The 22,829-nt window shown below is 39.4% G+C and overlaps 1 protein-coding gene across 5 annotated transcripts in view; it reads right to left on the bottom strand.

Moving 5' to 3' along the window:
- The window catches only part of LOC148351336 (disheveled-associated activator of morphogenesis 2-like), a 171,627-nt gene that overhangs the window by 89,746 nt on the left and 59,052 nt on the right, over positions 1-22,829 (bottom strand). For all 5 annotated transcript variants that reach the window (XM_088354081.1, XM_088354082.1, XM_088354084.1 and 2 more), the window contains exon 2: positions 13,344-13,618. In XM_088354081.1, the coding sequence (XP_088210207.1) occupies positions 13,344-13,511 (168 nt within the window). In that variant the 5' untranslated portion in view covers positions 13,512-13,618. The remainder of the gene's footprint in view (positions 1-13,343; positions 13,619-22,829) is intronic.

Genomic DNA, 22,829 nt, shown 5'->3' with positions numbered 1-22,829 from the left:
CAAACAAAAAAAACCCACACACAAACATATTTGGACCATGGCCAACCCAAATACCCAAACATCTAAACAAGTTAGGCACCTCGGCACCTAAGTTGGTCATGCTTTCGTCCCTCCAGATGAAACAGGACACAAGAAAGCAGCCGTGTCACTTGGGTCAGGGTGACACAACACACTCTTCTGTTCAACAGCAGGGCCCGACAGCTTTCACTGGTTTACCCCTGCCGCATCATACGGTTGCCCAGCCCATCCTTTAGAACGTGTCCACAATCTCACTAAAAGCAAAGTCACAATTATTTATTTTATTTACCGAGATGCCTAACAGCCCCATACACCACAACATATCTTATCTTACCGCTTATCCTCAGTAGGGTCGCGGGGGTGCTGGAGCCCATCCCAGCAATCATCGGGCAGTGGGCAGGGGACACCCTGAACTGGTTGCCAGCCAATCGCAGGGCACACGGGGACAGACAACCCACTCGCTCATTCACACCTAGGGACAATTTGGACAGGCCAATTCACCTGAAATGCATGTTGTTGGAATGTGGGAGGAAACCGGAGTGCCCGGAGGAAACCCACGCAAGCACAGGGAGAACATACAAACTCCGCACAGGAAGTCTGGATTTGAACCCACGCAGGAGGTTCCCAAGACATGAACTGTGCCGCACATGCGCTAACCACTGCGCCGCCGTACACCCTTTGACTTAATTTGAGAAGTTAGCTTGTCTCGGCAGGGAAGTTGCCTCTTTGCAGTGTCAAAGCCCTGCTGTCCAAACTGCAGCTATTTAGAAGACCTGATACTGGGAGCTTCTGGGGAAATCTGTGAGAATAAGATCCTTGGATTTGAACCAGATGGGAGCTGAGTCCAATAACTGATGTTACAGCTATTTCACCGTGCAAAGCTCTGTGCCTTAGGCCACAGGATTTTTGGAAGAGCAATACAATATGTGAGAGGAGGGTACATGCAATGAAAAATAGAATTTAAGTATTTGCGGAATGCAGGATTCCACAATTTAGGGGATGTTTATGTTTACTTAAGGGTTTTATGTAACACTTAGATGTCAGAGTGCTTTACTTTTTGCATGGTACCCAGAGCACAAAGACCGAGGTTGCAAGCATGGTACAAACAAAAATGTAAATTTTCAAATAGTACTGAATCCCTTTCGACTACAAAAATATTAGGTAAGTATATCTTCGCATTTAACATCATCATTATTCACCACTGCGTCCCACATGAGGAGATGCAGTTGGAAAATGAATGAATGAAAAAGACAGTGTAACTAAGAGGATAAGGAATTTGGGTGAATATTAAAAGGCACCTCATTTATATTGTGCTTTTCCACCCATAAAGGCGCGTAAAGTGTTTTATATTAGACAACTAATTTACATACTCAGAGAATGTAAAGCAATTCTGGATTCAATATCTTGCTGAAGGATTCTTCAAAAATGTACTATTGGCAGTGTGAGATTGACACCCCTTGTCAATTGTTAAACCGTCATGCTTGCTTTTGAGCCATGTGGTTGGAGGTTGTTCTCCTCAAACTAGACATGCAACAATTCATCCTTTTCATCAAGCTCTGACTTCCAAAATGTCTTCCCATAGCAGATCTGCATCACATGACTTACCCTTTTGACTCTAAAGCAATACTACAAAACATGTGGTCCTTTCACTCTCTGAATTTCCCAAAAAACACATTCCAATTCGGTTGCATCTGTTAGGTGCTTCTGTACATCTCATCCAACACACTCTAGTTGGGAATTCATCAAAACCAAAGCTAATATTGTTACACCTGCTGCTCAAAAGGAAAAAATACATACCTAAGACTTCTTTCAAAATTTCAACAGGCAATGGAGTAATGTTGCAAATTAAAACGGGTGTCACGGTGGTCATGTGCACGGTAGACTGATGGACAGGCCTTATCACTCAATTTCCTGTTTAACAAGGCCATTGGGCTTCTCAAATGTGCTGAATAATAATGAATGCTGAGACAAGAAAATGAGGCAACGAAAGTCCAGAGAGCAAATGCACGCTCTTGACATAATTGATTTGAGACACTAACAATCCATTAGTTGTATGGTGCTATGCTCTGCGTGTATTTAAAATGTTTTGAAAATTGAGGATCACATTATGATCTTAGATATCAAGCCAACTTATTTAACAATATAAATTAGTAATGCAGGGGAATAAAGCTAGATTTTTTATAGAACAAGGGTCTCCAACCTTTTTCAAGTGGAGAGCTACTTTTTATTCCTAGATGCCTAGCTAAATACCTACAAAGGTAGCTTGACGGTTAGCTAGAAAGGTAAAAGGTAACAACTAAAAGGGAGCTGTATAGCTAGCTAAAAGAGTAGATAGCCAAAAAAAATAGCTGATTTAAAATATAAAAACTAGATAGCTAGCTAGGAAAGAAGCCAAAATTTAGCTTGATAACTAGCAAAAAAAAATAAAATGTTAGCTAGACATCATAGAAAAAATGTAAAAATTTGCTAGCTAGATGGCAAATAGGTAGCCAGATATACTGTACAGCTAAAAAATGCAATTTTTTTGGGGCTAATTTGCTTTATAAAACCTGTACATTGGGATTTAGTTTTTTGTTTTATATGTAAAATAAATAAAAAGATGAATGATTAAATGTGTTTTATACATTAGATTGAATTTCTTAAACATAATTATCAATACTTGAATATTCTTTTTTGTCCATGAAGCCCATTAATTGGAAATTATCTATTTGAATTTCTGATATATCAACTTATGTTATTACTATCTTGTTACTGTGTTATTACCAGGTAAATTATTAAAAATAGGGGCTGAATTGACTCAGTGAACACCCCAAAAAATAATTTTACTCGAATATCACAATGACCCAGCACTGGTGAGCTATTTTCAGAACAGGTCCGCCGACAAAGATACAGTCTTTAAGGGGGCACCTTTGGAGACCCCTGTTATAGACAGTATCAGATTAAATTGATTATACAATTATGTCCACACATTTTTATACACACACCCCATAAAAAAAACAGGAAATAAAGTGAGTGGAAAGAGGTTATCAACAAGAAAGGTGCAACCTGACAAACTGCCTACATTGGGAAAAGAGAAAAAAAGTGTGAATGTGTGGGATAGAAAAGTGAGTTTATTACTGTTTGACCACTGACTTTTAATGTTAGACTCCACCTAAATGGGAATGGTCTGGTCCAAGAATGACATCCTGCCCTGGAAGGAGAGTATGTTAACAACAATTTAAAAGGTAGGCTTAATCTGGTTTTATGCTACGTACCATGGACGTATACACTACGCCCTAAAGCCATCCTGAGCAAGACAGGAAGTCTGGCCAAAGGCAAAAGGGTCCTATGAAGCCACTGGTAGAATTACAGGAAGCTGTCATTATTGGTAATTACTTTTTTAAGAATGTAAGGCTTTGTTCGGATGTTACTTTACCGAAATTTCCTTCTAAATCCCACAACCAGAAAATAATCAGCTGCTCTCTGCCCAGTCTGGAGGACTTTGCTGGCTTGCGATACTGCAGCAGAGCTATCAAGATTATGAAGGACTCTTTTCACCCCGGCCACCACCCCTTGGACCTGTCGCACAAGACAAGGACTGGCAGGCTGAGACACCGTTTCTTCCCCAGGCCCATCACCTCTCTCAAAAAATGCACAGAAGAAAAAATTAAAAATTCTTAACCTAAATACCAACTTTTTGGGGATTTTTCATTGCTGCTAACGGTTATTGCACTACTATTAATTGCACTATTGTTACATTGCACTATTTTTATCTCATTATTATTACAAATGAAAAATGCAGTTACAACTTAGACCAGGTATCCAAGAACTACTGGTACCTACTAAATATTTTGCCTATTTATCCTGACACTCTTTTATGTTATTTTTATTTAAATCTTTATTACGTGCTTATCTTGGAGTGCCATATTTAATACAGTTGCAAACAATGTTCACTATGTTGTTATCAATGACAATAAAGACAATTCAATTCAGTTGCCAAAAAGCAACAACTTACCAGGAAAATATATCAGAATTACTTTTCTTTGTATGTCATCCAATTATTTTCAAGCAAAAATAACTTTCACCGTGCCACGCCTCAAATAAAATTGAGTCTACTTTAATTGAGTCATTCAACATCTACTCAGTGCCTTCAAAGAAGAGTTGGCAACCTCCAATAAAACAAGTTACTTTATAGTAACATTAAAATTACAAATTATAGCTCGCAGATACAACTGAACAGTAAATGCGTGTCTGAAAAGAAACAGGGCACATCCCAGGGCCTGCACTGGACCATGAATAGAAAACGATGCTGCTTCATTAAACTATGTCCCACTGACTGTGAACGCAAAGAACAGTGGGTTAACGGTCCCCAAAAATAATACAATAGAAAGCTGGACCAATGCCCTGTCCAGGAGACTCATAAACTTGAAATTATGAAATACAGCAAAACAGCATAAGACAAGAAAAATCAAAGGATTTAATATGTGTATATATTATAATATGGAACCTGAGGTATTGCAGAGTGAATCAAGGAAGCAAGGTTTTGGGTGCTCTGAGAAGAGTGATGAGCAACAAGAGTATGAGTATGGATGTTAAGAGGTGACTGTATGAGATTGTGATTGTGCCAACTGTGTTGTATGGTGCTGAGACTTGGAGCCTGAACGCAGATTGGAGAAGGATATTAAATGTTTTCGGGATGAAGTGTTTGCGGAGTATGTTGGGAGTGACAAGATTGGATAGATAAAGAAAGGAAATTGTGAGAGACAGAACTGGAGTACTCAGTTGGTTTGGACAAATGGAGAGGATGGATGACGAGCGAATGTTGAAGAGGATCTACAGAGCAGAAGTAAATGGAAGGAGACCAACAGGAAGGGCGCGATTGACGTGGATAGATGGTGTTATGAGTGCACTGCAGGAAAGAGGTCAAGATATAGTGTAAGCTAGAGCTCTTGTTAGTGATAAGAATGAGTGGAGGTGTTGTAAAAGGATAGTGGGATGTTTAGACGTGTTCTAAGGGATAGGCAAGGCACCTGTATAATGCGACAAGGGTAAACCAGTAAAAGCTGTCGGGCCCTGCTGTTAAACAGAAGAGTGTGTTGTGTCACCCTGACCCAAGTGACAAGGCCACTTTCTTGTGTCCTGTTTCATCTGGAGGGACTTAAGCATGATCAACTTGGGTGCCGAGGTGCTTAACTTGTTTGGGTGTTTGGGCATTTGGGTTGGCCATGGTCCAAAAAACTTTCGTGTGTGTTTTCTTGCTACTTTTTCCCTTTTTTATTTTCTTTGTTTTTGTGTATGTGTTTGTCTTTGCTGTCGGTCACCCCTCTCGAGGGATATGACCAGTGTAGATTATATATATATATATATATATATATATATATATATGCTCCAGTATTACAAGCCAGGAAAGTCCTTCAGACTGGGCAGAGAGCAGCTACCGATCTTCTGGGCTGTGTTGATCAGGACCGTAGCATTCCTTGGATCATTTCATTCAAGTAATCTCGGACTAGAGATTATTCGCCATTTCACTTTGATGTTTTCTTTGTATTTGTATATATATAATATATGATATACCTATCTATCCATCTACCTTGGTCAAATCCCTCAAGAAGGGTAACCGACAGCAAGACTAACATCCAATAACAAAGATTATATAATATATAATATTAGTGTTTGACTAACTATGCGCGTGCTTTTAAACATTCTCTTACAAGCTCCGGCTTTTTGAATGTTGTCTCTTAACTAATATATAGTGATCCATCAACATTACAAAAGACTCTTGAGCAACCACCTCTTCTAACAGTTTGCCCCTGGTGGGTGTTGCTGGTCTCTTTAAGCAAAGACAAACAGGCTCAAAGACAGTTTCTTTCCCAGGGCCATAACCAGAAGCATACAAAACTACGAAAATATATAATTTTCAACTTATTTGTTCATGTTGTTGCTGCTAAATGTTATTGCACTACTTTTCATTGCAAGCCAGTTAAGATGCACTGTTCTTCTATAGCATATGAATAGCCTATATTTTATGTTGACAATATATGGGGATGGTGTCATAATAGTCTTTAGTTTGCAATATTCTTTGATCTGTGCAGCCCTTTGAGCCTCTTTGTGATTAAGGGCTATACAAATAAACATGACTTGACTTCTTTTGTTGCATTATCATTATTATTATAATAACTTAGGCCAGTCTAATTGCACTACCTTGTAAATATTTTGCCTTTTTATCCTGAAAGTCTTTTATCTTACTTTTTCTTTTAAGACTTTATTACATGTTTACCCTGCAGTGCCATGTCTAATCTTGCTCCATAAAATGTTTCACAATGTCGATCTCAATCACAATAAAGATAATTCAATTCAATTTCCAAACAATTGAATCCAATGTTATAAATTCTGATGGAATACTTACTTCGTCTTTAGGTTCTTTGTGGGCAGTTCTTTTTGAAATCATACTTTTTGAGCACCCACGATTGCCACAAACTAAATATGTGTGTTTATCAGTAAAAATACATCTTTTTTATAATTAGGCAAAACAGGGATGTCAATAATAAAACAACCTTTCACCAATGAGTCTTGTCTATCATTGCTATATGCATATCTATCCCAAGAACTATGTGAACATTTTATTGATGGCATTTAATTTGCTGAAGAGTCATATTTCGGTCTCTGAGAAATACAAATTCTAAAACAATAACATATGGTAATAGTTAAATTGATGATTTGCTTGTTACGGTTTTTTCCCATTTCAGGCATGGGTATAGTCAAAACCATTAATTGTGAATGAGTGCATTGGAATCATGAGTCAACGGATATTTTAAAGTGTCCTTAAGGCTCAACCAGGAGTTTTTAGATAAAATGTGTGTGCTCTTTTGTGCTTGTTTGTGTGGGTGGGTGGTGGAAGTTGGATTGACTAGAAAATTAATAGATTACATAATTACTGAATCTATACCAGACCATATGTTGAGTGGGAAAGTGTACATTTCTCAGGGCCCTTATGGCAGTGATGATTTGAAATCCTTCAATCTAAAAATAAAACATTATTCCAGGAAAAAAAGTAATAGTGGCCTAGTCTTTTTGATTTGGTTTGAGCAGTGAAAGTCAATTGACAAGCCACAGTCGAATTGACACAAACTATATTGTCTCTGCACGGCGGCGCAGCGGTTATCGCGTATGCGGCACAGTTCTGAGGTCATGAGATCAAACCTCCTGTGTGTAGTTTGCATGTTCTCCCCGTACTTGCGTGAGTTTCCTCCGGGCACTCCAGATTCCTCCCACATTCCAAAGACATGCATGTTAGGTGAATTGGCCGGACCAAATTGTCCCTAGGTGTGACTGAGCGTGCGAATTGTCTGTCCCTGTGTGCCCTGCGACTGGCTGACAACCAGTTCCGGGTGTCCCCTGCCCACTGCTCGAAGATGGCTGTGATGGGCTCAAGCACCCCCGCGACCCTACTGAGGATAAGCGGTACAGATAAAGGATGGATGGATGTATTGTCTCTCCCTCAGGGTGGGGTATCATTATGTTTATTGAGTACGACTGAGATGCACATTAAACAGGCAAATAAAATTATATTACTGATATGGGTTGAAACTGTAGTATGTTGAGAGTGTTTAGACTCCATTACAAAAAAATGTTCATTAAACCCATTGAAGTTAAAAAGAGTTGAATAATTAAACTTATATCCCAAGTTAGCACAATAATCTTATGACGCACTGTGTTAAATATGGCGAAATGACATCTGAGCCCTTTAGTGTTACCTGTGGTGTTCCGCAGGGTTCAGTGCTTGGCCCCCTTCTTTTCAGCATTTACATGCTTCCATTAGGTGATATTATTCGCAAGTACAATATCAGCTACCACTGCTACGCAGACGACACTCAACTATATCGTTGGAGGAATCTCCCACACTAAACTGGAAATTTGGAGGCCTGCCTCATTGAGATAAAAGAGTGGATGTCACTCAATTTCTTGCGTCTTAACTCTGAAAAGACCGAAATGTTAGTCATTGGTCCATCTAAATGCCGTGACTTATTCTCAAAAACTGCTGTGAACATTGACAAATGTCACATCACACAGAGTGACTCAGTTAAAAGTTTAGGTGTCATATTTGACCCTGATCTATCCTTTGAAATGCATGTAAAGAAAATTACTAGAACCGCTTTCTTCCATCTTCGTAACATTGCTAAAATCCGTTCAATACTGTCTCAGTCGGATGCGGAAATTATAATTCATGCGTTTGTTACCTCCCGTCTCGATTACTGTAATGCACTACTCTCTGGTCTCCCGAAGTCTAGAATCAAGTCTCTTCAGCTGGTACAAAATGCCGCAGCGAGGCTTTTAACTAGGACAAAAAAGTACGATCACATAACACCGATTTTGGCTAACCTGCATTGGCTCCCAGTTAGCCTTAGATGTGATTTCAAGGTTCTCTTAGTATTATACAAAATCATACATGGACTTGCTCCCTCTTATCTTTCAGATCTGATTTGCCCCTATGTCCCGGTCCGAAGCCTACGATCTGAGAGTGCCGGTCTTCTGGTGATCCCAAGAGCAAAGAAGTGTTCTGCTGGTTCGAGAGCATTCTTTATCCGGGCACCGGTGCTGTGGAATGCTCTTCCCCCTGAGATCCGATCTGCAACCTCAGTGGAAATGTTTAAATCTAAGCTTAAAACTCACTTCTACTCCATAGCATATGAATAACCTACTCTTCTCGTCGGCTGAAAAATAGTCTGTGTAATATAGTGTAATAATCTGTGAAGCCCTTTGAGACTCTTCGTGATTTAGGGCTATACAAATAAAAATGACTTGACTTGACACATAACATTTGTTTTATTATTCGATTTTTATGACAGTTGCATGTGTCTTTTTATTAATTAGTTTTTTAGTCTGGTCTACTCTTCATAGATTATTTCCGACAAGGCATCCCTTGTGACCAAAACGTTAACTGTGCCTTTTCTGGATCTAGCAGACGATCACATTATGAATGCAAGAACTCTGGAGGTGGTTCACTCCTACAGTTGTCCTAGATCTGTCGCTCCCACTTCAGAAGCTCCATTCTGTTTTATTCACCTCCTCAAGAGAGCTTTTCATAGCATAATCCCCTATTGCCGTTGCCAGGGAAACACACTATTATGTGTCTCAATTTTGCCCTTTGATGCAAAACACGCTTCTTGCATTACATATATTATTGTCAAGCGTGTGACTAGTCAATCTAAACTCTGGCTGTAAAAGATGTAAAGACACATGATCAAATGTGTCAGCATCGCAACTGGATCATGAAAACAAATGGAGAAGGGGAAATAACTTACACAGATTTTCAATTACAGGTAGAACGATTTTGTGTCTAGGTCATCCAGTCTAAGCAAGTATGAATCATGCTGTCACAGACAGTGATCATCCAACAGGAACAATCTTTCTGCCATGACATCTTTGGCTGCTACACCCAACACTACAATACTTAAAAAAATCAAAACATAAGAACTGAACAAAAAATATACCCATCGAACCATATATGTGAAAGGTATTCGAACCAATGAGATGGGAGAAAGCAAAGTTCTTTTTTTCAAGGGTCAAAAAATGTTGTGAAAGTTTTGATATCAAGCAAGTCTGCTGTTTTAATGGCTGATCCTCTCAGCCAGCGTCCTCTCAAGCATTCATGTCAGACTCATCAACAGAAGCTTGAAATACAAAATCGATTCCCAAGTAAGCAAAAGGCCCTTCAAACGTTTTGACTTTGGAAAGTGCTCCCATATGAATGGCAGACTGAACCAGTCAGCAATATCTCTCTGTCAATTCGAACTGCTGATTTCTAGTTTTAAATGACATATACGACAAAGCAAAATCATGATTTTCCTCAAATGTATCATTCTATAAACGTGAAAACCGTTGCTTTAAGAATCCCCTCGAAAAAACTTCAGCCTTGATAACAAAATTATTTGTTAATGTAAAAGGAATTTCTCTTTCATATGCTTCTCTCGAATCAATCTGGACAGCTGCAGTAATTTATCCTGTTGATGTTGAAGTTTAGCATTCCAAGACAAAGACCGATGGTGCCAAAAATTACCGGGAGCCAAAAAGCTAAAACATATTTGGTAATGGGGATAGTGGAAGAAGGACAATTTGTACGAAGCTCAGTTAAAGGCTAGTTCAACAGAGGCCCAGAACCCAGAGAATTGAAAAGGGTATCGTTACCATATATATCAGTAGTGATGTGGGAGAAGTTAAAAATCCAGAATGAATGGACTAAGGGAAATATTAAAACATGTTCAACAATAATAAAAAAAAAAATATATATATCAGGTCTGTGAATAGGGCTACAAAAAAATCACAAAAAACCCTGACTTCAAACCTGGGGTTACGGATGTAGGATTTGAAAAATGGGCCCAAAAAGGAATTATGTTGATTACCCAAGTGTTGGAAGGACAGGCATTGAAATCGTTCAAACAACTCCAACAAGAATTTTACCTACCTAGAAATGATTTTAACAAATATTTACAAATAAGGCATTACCTCCAGAAACATGATGAAAATAGGAAAATATGTAAGGAGCCAACTAAAGTTGAGGAATTATTAATATCATACTCAAAAGGACAATCAATAAAGGGGGTTATCTCAAAATTGTATAACACTCTGCGAATGGATCTCAGTAATGAAGACATGGTGGTTAAGGAAAAATGGGAACAATAAGCTAATGTAGTGATAAAAGACCACGAATGGGAAAAAACTTTGAAAGAGGGACACAAAATAACCAGCAGTCTGACATGGAGGGAGTTTGAATGGAAAGTAAAAATGTGATTCTTCTATACACCCTCTATCACTTCGTAATATAAAAGTACCTCCAATCTATGTTGGCGTAACTGTCGGAGTGTCGGAGATTTTACGCATATTTTCTGGAATTGCCCTGTAATATTAAATTTCTATTCAGACAGAAATAAAATTAATTATTGGTTGGAAGTTGCGGTTGGACCCAGTGACCTATGTATTAGGAATTTTGCCAGAATTACTGACTGGTCAACATAAATATGTATAAAAGTTATGCTTCTGGTAGCAAATAAAATGATCACAGTGTCCTGGCTGAAACCACAACCTCCTGACATAAAACAATGGAGAGACAAATTAAAGCAAATGTACATAATGAAAAAAAATCACGGCAAGACTTCAACTGAAACTAGATCAATTCGAGAAAAGAAGGAAGCTTATCACACAATTTTACTTGATGTCTAAACAACTCACTTTTTATTTTATTTATTTTATTAACATTTTCGGTTGTTTCTTTTGTTATCTATGGGTATGTCAGTTGTATTTTTTGTTTGTGTTGCTGTACGATAGAGGAATCAAACCTCTGTTAAAGTGTGTGTGAGAAATAAGAAGTTATAAAAAAAAACAGGAACTTGAACCGTGTATCGGATAATAAAGTGATGTAATCAATGGCGGTTTGTTTTCTATTTTTTTACACAATCCTTTCATCTTTTGTTCATGCCAGGTAGTTTGTGTTCCAACATATCCTGCATCATACTTCTTTTATACTTTATTCTTTAAGAGCTAGTCGATATTTCCACATATCCTGCTTCTTTTCGTGTATTGATCAACTCAAGTCAGTTTGTGTTGGAAACGTATCCTGCGTCTTCTTACATATTTCATTCAGTTATAGTTAGTAAGTTTCCTAGCATAGCCTGCCTCCTTTGTCTTTTATATTTGATTCAGTTATCGCTAGTAAGTTCCCCAACATAGCATGTGTTGTCTTCCTTTCATGTTTTTTTATTCAATGCTTACTAGCTTGTTTTTGAAACATATCCTGAAACCACTTACAGTACTTTCATATTTCATTCAGTTTTCGCTAGTAAGTTCTTAACATAGTCTGCATATTTTCTTTCATATTTCATACAGGTATAGATAGTAAGTTTCCCAACATATCATGTATTGTCTTCCTTTCGTATCTTCAGTGCTAACTAGCTTGTGTTTCAAAATATCCTGACCATTTTATCAGTTTTTTTTTTTCGGGCTGGTTAGTGAACAAAAAATATTTCTGCTAAATACTGAAGAGCTTTGTAAACTTCGTAGTCCTGTTTCTGTTCAGGTCGAGTTAGTTTGTTGTCTGACATAACCTGCTTCTTCTTCTTTTCATGTTTTGTTCATTTAGATATAGTTTTGTGATCTATCATGACATAGCAGGGATGCATGGTTGAGTCTGTATTAGCGTAGTTTTAATGACTTTAAATTCTAAAACAGTAACTCGAAGCGTGTGTCGAGTAATAAAGGAATGAAATCAATGTTTTTTATGTTTCTTTTTATGCTTTGTTCAGTGCAAGCTAGTTTGTGTTCAAAACATACTGTTTTTTTTTCTTTCATGCTTTGTTCATTTGGAGCAAGTTGGTATCCAAACTATCCAGTGTTGTCCTTATTTCGTGTTTTTATTAGTGCAAGCTAGATTTTGTTTCAACCTTATCCTGCATTCTCCTTTCATGTTTTGTTCAGGGAGCATTCGTGTTCTTTTAGTCCGAGCAACATATCTTGCGCTGTCCCCTGTTTTGTTAAGTGTGAGCTAGCTTGTGTTTCAACATATCCTGCGTCTTCCTTATTTTAGGGTTTTGTTCTTTTGGAAGTAGTAAGTGCTTCAAGATTGCATAGCAGGGATGCGTTTGGAGCCTGTGTGAGAGAAATTTTGATGTCTTTGAATTCTAAATATCCTAGTTAAAATTGTTGTTCGGTTTCTGTTCAGGTCAAGCTAGCTTTCATTCCAACGTATCCTGTGTCTTATATTTCCATGTTTTGTTCATTTAGATTTTGTGAGTATTTCAACGTTACATAGCAGGCACATATAGTCGATGCTGTACTATTGTAGTTTTGATGATTTTAAATTCCAACGGGTGAAATCAAAGGGAGAGTGGATAATAAAGTGATGTAATAAAAAAAAAAAAACATGTGCATTAAGGAATTCGTTTTATGCGTTGGCTCTTGATTACATACAATCAGGATAGTAGGGACAAAGATTTAGGTTGATACCAATCAAAATCAAAATTGTCCAAATTCACACTTAGTTGTGTCCAATTTGGATTTGAAGTGAAAAATAAACATGACAAATTCAAGCTTGTACCATTCCTGATTATATCCGTATTTTATCAGAAGTACAAAAGTTGAATTGGGACACCACTAATTATATCATTTGTCTCCACATTTTTTTATACATTAATTACCCAAGTATTGAAAATGCCTTGCTTCCTTGACACAATGTTAACAGTTGAACAAGTGAGTCCTGAAAATGATGTGTTGATGCAAAAGGGTTGATATATACACAATATAGCGCGCATCATGATATCACTGTACTAAAATTGGTAAACCTGGTAGGCACTTACCACCAACTCGGAAAATCGGGCATGCAGCTCCTCAGCAGGCGGCATGGGGGCGCTGAATTCCAGTAATTGCAGGGGCACACTGTCTTTCAGGTTGATCTCTGGGGGTTCACTGCTACCAAAGCAGCAGAGAAACCCCAGGCCCGCCCTTGTCCTCTTCCTAGGGGGCATGGTGGTTTTGGTAACACGCGTGGCAGTGTTGTAGTCAGAGTCAGACTATCTAGGAAGGGACCAAGGGGGGGATGTAAAGGCCAATGCTGCTATCTTGGTGGCATGATCTGAAAGAAAAAAAGGAGAGAGTATTCAAAATAAGAGCTTTAAAATTAAGATAATTGAAATAGATTAGAAATGTAGTACAGTAATCCGTCGTTTTTTGCGGAACTTGCTTTTGTCGGTCCAGAGCATTTGTGTACATGATAACTTTTCGAGAAACTTGAAGTTGAATCTTGCAGACGTAATGAAGGCTTCTCAACTCTTTTACGTATGTGTAAAACTCAGACCACAAAGTCATTGAATCATAGGCAGACACAGGCAGGAAAAGGGCAGGGCAACTTTTTAGCCAATTAGAATGCAGAACACAATGCACTATGAAAATCCTTTGAATAGCGAAACTGCGATAAGTAAACTGCAATACAGCAAGGGAATATTTTAGAAGAATGTCCCATCATCACATGTAATAACTCCCGATCTACATGAGTCAAAGCAAGATTTATTTGACATTTTCAACTACAGCCCTGGCATGAATATTACAGTGTGGTTGAGGATTTTGTATTAGAGTGAATAAGTGATTTTAGCAGGAGAGGAGGGGTGGGGGATTAATGAGAATCTTTTTTTCAACTGTCACTACATGTTGACAGCAAATGGCATCAAACTTGCTAAGGGCTCTGTTAACCAACAATCATATTTGAACTTCTGTACCAGGTTAGCCTTGATTAATTGTTACCAAAGCCCTACACAATTCCATATCACATGAATGCGGTTTTTAGGCTTCAGCGCACAGAAAAAAACCAATACTAAGTACTGAAACTGCCAAAGAAACAAGATAACCAGATGTGAAATATAGTTTGCATGTTTGAAAATTAGAAAAGTCAACTAAGGAAAAAAGAAAAGAAAGTCAACCAAAGGCAGCCACCTATAAATCACAGTTGGTGTTTGAATTAGCATCTTTAGCAACACTTGTTAAAATCGGGCTGCAGCCTCTTTCTCACGGTGGCACCCTGGGCTGCAAAATAGCTCCGTTCAGCATTGACGATACCTACAAGTTTAAATAGCCGGGCAGCTTTGTCATAAATATTATTTTGTTAGGGTGCCATGTATCGTGTGGTAGGCCATTTTATAGTCATCTCAGTTAACAGCAATATGGGCGAGTGGCAAAACGCCCACCCATTTAGATGAATAAGAATGAATGAATTTAGCTTTTTAACCAACAAAATACTTTAGCATTTTGCACTGTGTAATATTTGACCATTGGATGTCGCTGTATAGCGTAATGCAGGCATGTGAAACATAAAGCCCACGGGCCAGGGGAAAAAAGTGGGGCAACATTTGTTTGCACAGATCGTTAAAAATAAGATGTATATAGTTTCGTGTTCAAGACAATGTTGTGCAGTATTGTCCTCAGTTTCAGTAGGCCCAGCCTGGGTAATAGTATCTGATGTTATTGCTGCTAAAACTCTTATTTTCTGTTACTTTTCTATTTATTTCAAAGCGGTATGACATTTGAGACAAATGTATTTTTATTTATAGCTCCCACTTGTTTAGTGTGAAGAGCTGGTTCAGCTAAAAGGCGGCATTTAGTCAATCAACTGTTAATTTTGAACACATTTGATGCCAAAATTGATTTTTTTTGGGTGAATAAATGTGTTTTACTTAGAAAATATCCCTTTTTATAGGTGATTATAATTTGTAATTTTATTACAAATGTAGGCAAAATCAAAGCCAAATTTTGGCATAGACATGTTTTACTGATCCGGCCCACCTGAGAACATAAAGGCTGGATCAGGCCTCCAAGCCAAACTAAATTCGACATACCTGATGTAGTAAAACAAAAAACAAGTGCTACAAAGCAAAAGGAAGAAAACAAGATTTGGAGACCTGAATTGATGAAACCACAAAACTTTTTTCTCATGTTATTGCCCATCCTTTCACAACTTTTTTTTTTTTGCACACAGAGCAGCAAAATGGCGGACAATCTTGTCATCTCGCGCTATGTGAGCTCCATGTTATGTAAAATCAACACAAATAACGTACAGGTATTTTATAAAAATTCCTTGTATATGCGATAGTTTGTGAATTTTTGCTTAAAGTTTTGTAACTACTAAGATTTGATAAATAGTACACAAATGTTGCTTCTTTTTTTTTTTTTTTTTCAAAAAAACATAGATGCAAAGATATAAAGACTAAAACCATGCAAAAATGAAAAGACCAATATATTTGGAAATGAGCAAACATCTAAAAGCTGCAACGGCAAAGTGTCAACCATTGATGAAAGCAAATCTCGAAGGAAAAACCTTTAAAGCTCCTTTTGCAATGCACAGGGTAACGGAAGCATTATTTTCTTCGCTTTATTCAACACCAATGGGTAAAGATCAGCGCAACCTTTTGACAAAAGCAGCAGGAGCAGAGATGATACAGTATGCATGCATGGTTTCACCAACAACTTAACAAAGATAGCTCTTGTCTGCGGGGTACAATTGCGCCTGGGCAGTGTGTCTGTGAGTTGTTGTTCCGATGTGGAACTGCCCCAACAGCGCCCTTCACTTTTCAATAGTGCAGTGTGTGTCAAAGTGTGTATTTACAGTAGTGAATGAAAACAATACACAAGGAATCAAGCCATGAAAAGACCACATCAATCCGAGAGGATTTCCTTAGTTCAACAAAAAAGGATATGGGTGGTCAGTAAATTAAAGAATAAAGCACTGCTTACACTGTATTACAGGCGTTCAGAAATCAGTAGTCACACCACATTTCACAAATGGCAACAGTTTACTGCCATATTGTCACAGAAGGTGACCTCTGGCCCATTATGTAACGGTATTAAAAGTAGATTTAGCAGAAATGTTTGACCAAGGGGTTATATTTGGGCTTAAAATGGAAACTGTTATTAGTATGGTTTGAAGCTATAACAAGAGGATTTTTACTGAGGACGTCTCCTCAGCTCTTCGCCTCTCCACTCTCATATTTACTGAGCAGAGGCGTTCTCATTCCATTGACTAAAAATAGCTGGGTGGTGAATTTTTTATGAACGCACCAAGCCTTCATCATGAGCTTAAAGGCAAAATAAAAAAGGGAAAAAAAATTGAAATGTGGCTTTACAACGTTTGTGTTTTCCGCTTCCTCGCATACTTTTTATGTAGGCGACAGGGAAGAGCTGCGTGCAGTGCTGTAAATAAATTGTTTTTCCCCTTCATTTGAAGAACATGGCACTTGTGGGTTGCTAAGAATGAGACAAGTTTCCTTCCGACACTCTCCACGATCATCATCATACGTGATAGGCCTTGCAAAAGCGATACTAGTCCTGTGAACCTGATGTTAAAAAGGGGTTACATTTTTGAGTCCAAGACTTTGGTTGGGATTAAATTAACTATCTAGCATGGATTGTTAATTTACAAATACAAACCCAGAAATGTGTTTTTCCAAACAAAATTAGTTCAACTGGAGATTTCCTGTGCATTGCTTATAATTTCATCTGTTATGTGGTTTGCTTTTCAATTTCCTGGCAATAATTGAGTACTATAGTTGGATTAAAAATATTTAATTCCAATAAAATAACATTTGGGTACTCTGGTCTAGGTGAAACTGAAATGTCATCGAAGCAAATACAAAACAGATCAGGGTTTTTTATTGGGCTTGAAAAGTAAAGAAAACTTAGAAAAATTAGATGGGCAATATTATTCAAACTCAAGAAACACTACAGTCTGCAAAGTGTAAGCCGTCCTCCCCCTACATAATATTGTATACTTTGCGAACAAACCAACAATATAAATCTCAACTATAGAATTCACTCGTGTAAGAGTGGATCATTTATGGATTGTCATCAAATCTTTGTGTGCGAGATTTTTAATTCTTCCATATAACCCCATGTGCAGTCACTCAGCAGTCAAATCTAGTACTGCTGGCCTGCTTCCAGCCCACAAAAACTAGGCCATGGACAAATATACACACACAGCAGAATGCATACACCCGCAAACAGAAATATGATATGCAATGCATAGGATATCCAAACAAGAATCCACACTGATGATTTCGTCCTCTTTAGTTGCCATACAAAGGCATCTCGTAACATTGCTGGCACACTTCACGATAAACACAAAGAAGCACGTGATGCATATATCTATGACCTAAACTTCTTCCTAAATATTTGGTTTTCTGGTTCATAGAGGTGTCAGATATATGTATAAGTCTGTAGCCTAAGCCTACTTGAGACACTAACAGTCTTATAAAGTCGTAAACATTCAGTCAAGATTTCCCACCATCACCCAAAATTATCTACAGTAATGGCCTGTGTCAGATTTCTTCAATGTACTCAAGTTTAAACTTTTTATTTAAACAGTTTAACATTGAAAATAATTGACAGTTGGCTCATTGTGTACATGCAAATGTATTGCTTTCCAAAGTATACATTTGGACTAGGACAAACATGAAAGATTGAGAAAAATATATACCGTAAATTCCAGACTATAAGCCGCTACTTTTTTCCCAAACGTTCAACGCTGCGGCTTATTCAGTGATGCGGCCAATTTATGTAATTTTTCTTACTGCCACCAGTGGCGCTCGAGTACAAAAGGTAAGATTTAGACCGCTGGAATATATGCGCCGATTAAGACTGCAACTTCTTAGCTTGTGCACAAATTAAATTAGCGTAAACTCACCCTCATCATGTAAATTGCAAAAAGAAAGGCACATGACGCAGCTTTCAAGCTAAAAGCAATCGAGAAATCCGATAAGAAGGAAATAGAACTTTTGCACGTAAACTTTACTTTGCAAGCATGTTGCTAGTGAGTCTTGGAATAAGGGAGCGAGGGACAACGCCTATATGACATAGCCTCTTTCCCACACTGGGGAAAGTGACTTTGATGACGTCAGTCATAAGGAGAAAGATGAGGACGGTTTACCGTGGTTTTTACAAGAACAGTATATTTTTTTAACAGGCCCGTTTACTGTATTGTGAGCATGTTGCTAGTAGCATGTTGCTACCTGTCACAGTCACGGTTTGGGATGAAAGTTATATTATTATTATTAAAGCTTTGAAAACTATCGGTGTACCGTATTTCTTTGTAAATATGTGTAACCATGTATAATATGTATTTGCAACTGTATATTTGTGTAATGTATTTATTTTAGAAACTTATTCTTATGTTTTGCACGAGCAAATGAGAAAGAAGGGGCGGGGAAAACGCGGGCTGACGGGAAGTGGAATAAAGGTGAGACGTGTTTGTGGACGCGGCCGACAATAGTGGATATATATTTTTACCACCCTTACCTTTGGAAATATACACTTTTTTCCTTGGATTACTTTCAACGAGCACCCGGACTCTGCAGGTCTGCATCAAATTTTAAGTATCGGTATCATTTTCCGTTCATTTTGCCGGCTGTAATTTTTGGACTGTGTCGGGTATGGGTTAATTTCGTGTTTGTGTTGCATTTTTTCAACGTGGGCGCATGCGGCTGAAATACAAGTGCGGCTTGTGTATGTGCAAAATCGGTTTTCCTCCCGAAATGTGGTAGGTGCGGCTTATAATCAGGTGCGCTCTATAGTCCGGAATTTACGGTATATATATCTCATATATATTTTATAAACCGAAGGCCTGGAAGAGGACAGCCCTAGTTTTGCATGATGATGAAAATTGTTGTTTTTGGTGTCAAAGAAGACATGGCATGAAGAAAATGTTAATTATTTTCTTAATGGGCATGCTCAAAGTACAACGTAAAACCAAAAACACAAATGCAGTATATTGCCTTTGTGGCCCCCCTCTGAAAACCCCAGTGTGTTTTATTTGACTGCTAGATGCCACTGTTGTCCAACACGAAAAACAGTGCCAAGCAAGCAACAACCCGGCAGACAATGCGGCAACTAAAGAAATGTAAAAGAAATATAAATTTTGCAACCGATGATATTTTTAATTCAAAAGACAAATAACATTTGTATGATAGTTGATTTATTTTTGCCTTTTTTTTATTGAATGAAAGTTTTTTTTTACCACAAGGAGGTAATGAATTTTACTCACTGTCCCTTTAAATCTCGTACAAGAAAAATGTTCACAATGTATTTTTTCTTAGAAATTTGAAAGCCTTTAAATTGTTCAACCAGGAAAGACGTTGAGCTGCATCTGGGCTTGGAATTTAAAGTATATAAATAATTTAGCGGTTAGAAAACATTTGTATTGTATGTGTTGGTAAGCATTTAAATTCTACGCACATTTACAGTGAATGGTCCTCTTACGTTTCCCTTAGGCCACACAGCCACTATGTGGCTCACCCGAGGATACGGTAACATTCAAAAGGAATAAAAAACCTCAAATGCTAAGTCTTGGTTTTATTCTAAGATGCATGTCACAGGCTATTTTTTAATATGGCTGAATTTGCAGATTTTTTATAGATAAATAGATAGATACTTTATTCATCCCCGAAGGGAAATTCACATTTCCAGCAGCATCCCTGAGCTGAGAACAATACAATAATAAAGCAAAAAGAACACAATATACAAATACCCAGTGTGACGTGCAAATGCCCACTGTAGCGTGTTATATAGAATATCTAAATATTGCTACACAGAATACATATTGCAATAAAATTCGGTAATATTCAATGTAGGGGGTGTGGTTTAATGTGGGCTTTTACTCTGCCAGGTAGAGTTAAAGAGCCTTATGGCATGAGGAAGAAAAGATCTCTTCAGTCTGTCCGTAGTACAAGACAGTGACAGCAGTCTGTCGCTGAAACTGCTCTTCTGTCTGGAGATAATTCTTTGTAGTGGATGCGATGGGTTGTCCATGATTGACCGCAGCTTTTCCAGTGCCCGTCTCTCAGCTACTGTTGTCAGGCTGTCCAGCTCTTTGCCCAGAACAGAGCTCGCTTTCCTAGCCAGTTTACTGAGACGAGAGGCATCCTTTTTCTTGACGCTACCTCCCCAACACGCTGCCGCATAGAAGAGGGCGCTTGCCACAACTGTCTCATAGAATATTTTCAGGAGCTTTTTGCAGATTTTGAAGGAGGCCAGCCTTCTGAGGAAGTAAAGTCGGCTTTGCCCTTTCCTACATAGAGCATTTGTGTTGGCAGTCCAGTCCAGTTTGTTGTCCAGCTGCACACCCAGGTATTTGTAGGTCTGGACAAATTCTACACATTCTCCTTTAATGGTTACAGGAACCGGGTGAGTTCTAGTTCTCCTGAAGTCCACCACCATCTCCCTGGTCTTGGTGGTGTTCAGGTGCAGGTGGTTTGCGTCGCTCCATCGGACGAAGTCCTGAATCAATTTCCTGTACTCCTCCTCCTGCCTATTTCTGATGCATCCCACGATCGCAGTGTCGTCTGCAAACTTTTGCACATGGCAGGAGAGTTGTACTTAAAGTCCGATGTATACAGAGTGAATAGGAACGGAGAGAGCACGGTCCCCTGCAGAGATCCTGTGCTGCTAACCACAGTGTCCGATGTACAGCCCCCCCCCTGTTTCACATACTGGGGTCAGCCCGTCAGGTAGTCCGTAATCCATTCTACAAGGTGTGAGCTAACTCCCATCTATCAGTTTCCTACTCAGTAGCAGAGGCTGTATGGTATTGAAGGCACTGGAGAAGTCCAAAAATGTAATCTTCACAGCCCCCTTAGCCCTATCCAGGTGAGAGAGGGATCAGTGTAACATGTATACTATAGCATCCTCCACTCCCACCTTCTCCTGGTAAGCAAATTGCGGAAGGACGACGGCGTGACGGACCTGTAGCCTCAGGTGGTGCAGCAGCAACCGCTCCATGGTTTTCATCACATGTGATGTCAGGGCGACCAGCCTGAAGTCGTTGAGTTCCTCAGGTCTTGATTTCTTTGGGACTGGGATGATGCAGGATGTTTTCCACAGCTGAGGGATCCTCCCCTGTTCAAGGCTCAGGTTGAAGATGCGCTGTAGAGGGTCTCCCAGCTCAGACGCACAGGCTTTCAGCAGTCGGGGGGATACTTCATCTGGACCAGCTGCCTTGCTGGTTCGCAGCCTCCTCAGCTCTCCACACACCTGGGCTGCAGTTATTTTTAGTGGGGGGATGTCTTCCATGCTAGTGTCCGGGGGCCAGCTGCAGTACTCAGGGGTGAGGATGAGGCGGAGTGGTCAAACCTGTTGAAAAAGTTGTTCAACTGGTTGACTCGCCCAACATCTACATCCACAGCCACACCCTGCTTGGTGCTGCAGCCAGTAATTGTTTTCATCCCTTCCCACACCTCCTTCATGTTGTTGTTCTGCAGCTTTTTCTCCAACTTCCTCCTGTACTGCTCCTTCCCTTTCCGGAGCTGGACTCTGAGTTCCCTCTGTACTCGTTTTAGCTCCTGCTGATCACCATTTTTAAAGGCCCTCTTCTTTTGGTTCGGAAGGCACTTGATGTCGCTCGTGATCCAGGGCTTGTTGTTGGCATAGCAGCGTACAGTCTTTGTAGGAACAACATTGTCCATGCAGAAGTTAATGTAGTCAGTGGTGCAGTTTGCCATCTCCTCAATGTCCCCACTGCTGGACCCTAGCAGGACAGCCCAGTCCGTACGTCCAAAGCAGTCTCTCAGAGCCTGCTCTGCCTCGGTGGACCATTTTCTAAAAGAGCGTGTGGTTGTTGGTAGCCTCCTCACTTTTGGTTTGTACTGTGGTTTAAGCAGAATGAGGTTGTGGTCTCCTTTCCCAAGGGCAGGCAGTGGTTTTGCACTGTATGCATTTTTGATGTTTGCATACAGAAGGTCAATAGTCCTATTTCCCCTGGTCTTGCAGTCCACATACTGGACGAAAGAGGGCAGTGTCTTATCAAGAGTCACGTGGTTAAAGTCCCCAGAGAATAACATTGCAGCCTCCGGGTGTTGTGTTTGTAGCTTTGCCACAGCGGAGTGGATGACGTCACACGCTACTTCCGCATCAGCGCGCGGTGGGATGTAAACAACAACAGCAATGGAGTGTCCGAACTCTCTGGGCATGTAATAGGGACGCAGACTTACGGCCAAAAGTTCGACATCACGGCAGCAGATAGAAAGCTTTGTTTTACACCACCTCATGTTCACGTAGATAGGCAGTCCCCCTCCTTTGCGCTTCCCACTGACTTTTGTGTCTCTGTCAGCCCGAACAGCGCAGAAGCCGGTTAGTGTGACGTTAGCGTCCGGCAAGCTAGACGTGAGCCACGTTTCCGTAAAGCAAAGCAAGCTGCACTCCCTGTATGCTTTGATGTCTTTCACAAGCACAGCCACTTCGTCGATCTTATTTGGTAGGGAGTTGACATTCCCCATGATTATGGACGGTGCCCAGGGCTTATATCGCCACTT

This window comes from Urocampus carinirostris, chromosome 15, assembly GCF_059441175.1.
Source record: "Urocampus carinirostris isolate Australia breed hairy pipefish chromosome 15, RoL_Ucar_1.0, whole genome shotgun sequence".
Classification (NCBI taxonomy): domain Eukaryota; kingdom Metazoa; phylum Chordata; class Actinopteri; order Syngnathiformes; family Syngnathidae; genus Urocampus; species Urocampus carinirostris.
Note: the sequence above shows the minus strand (reverse complement) of the source record. Positions and strands in the feature narration are given on the sequence as shown.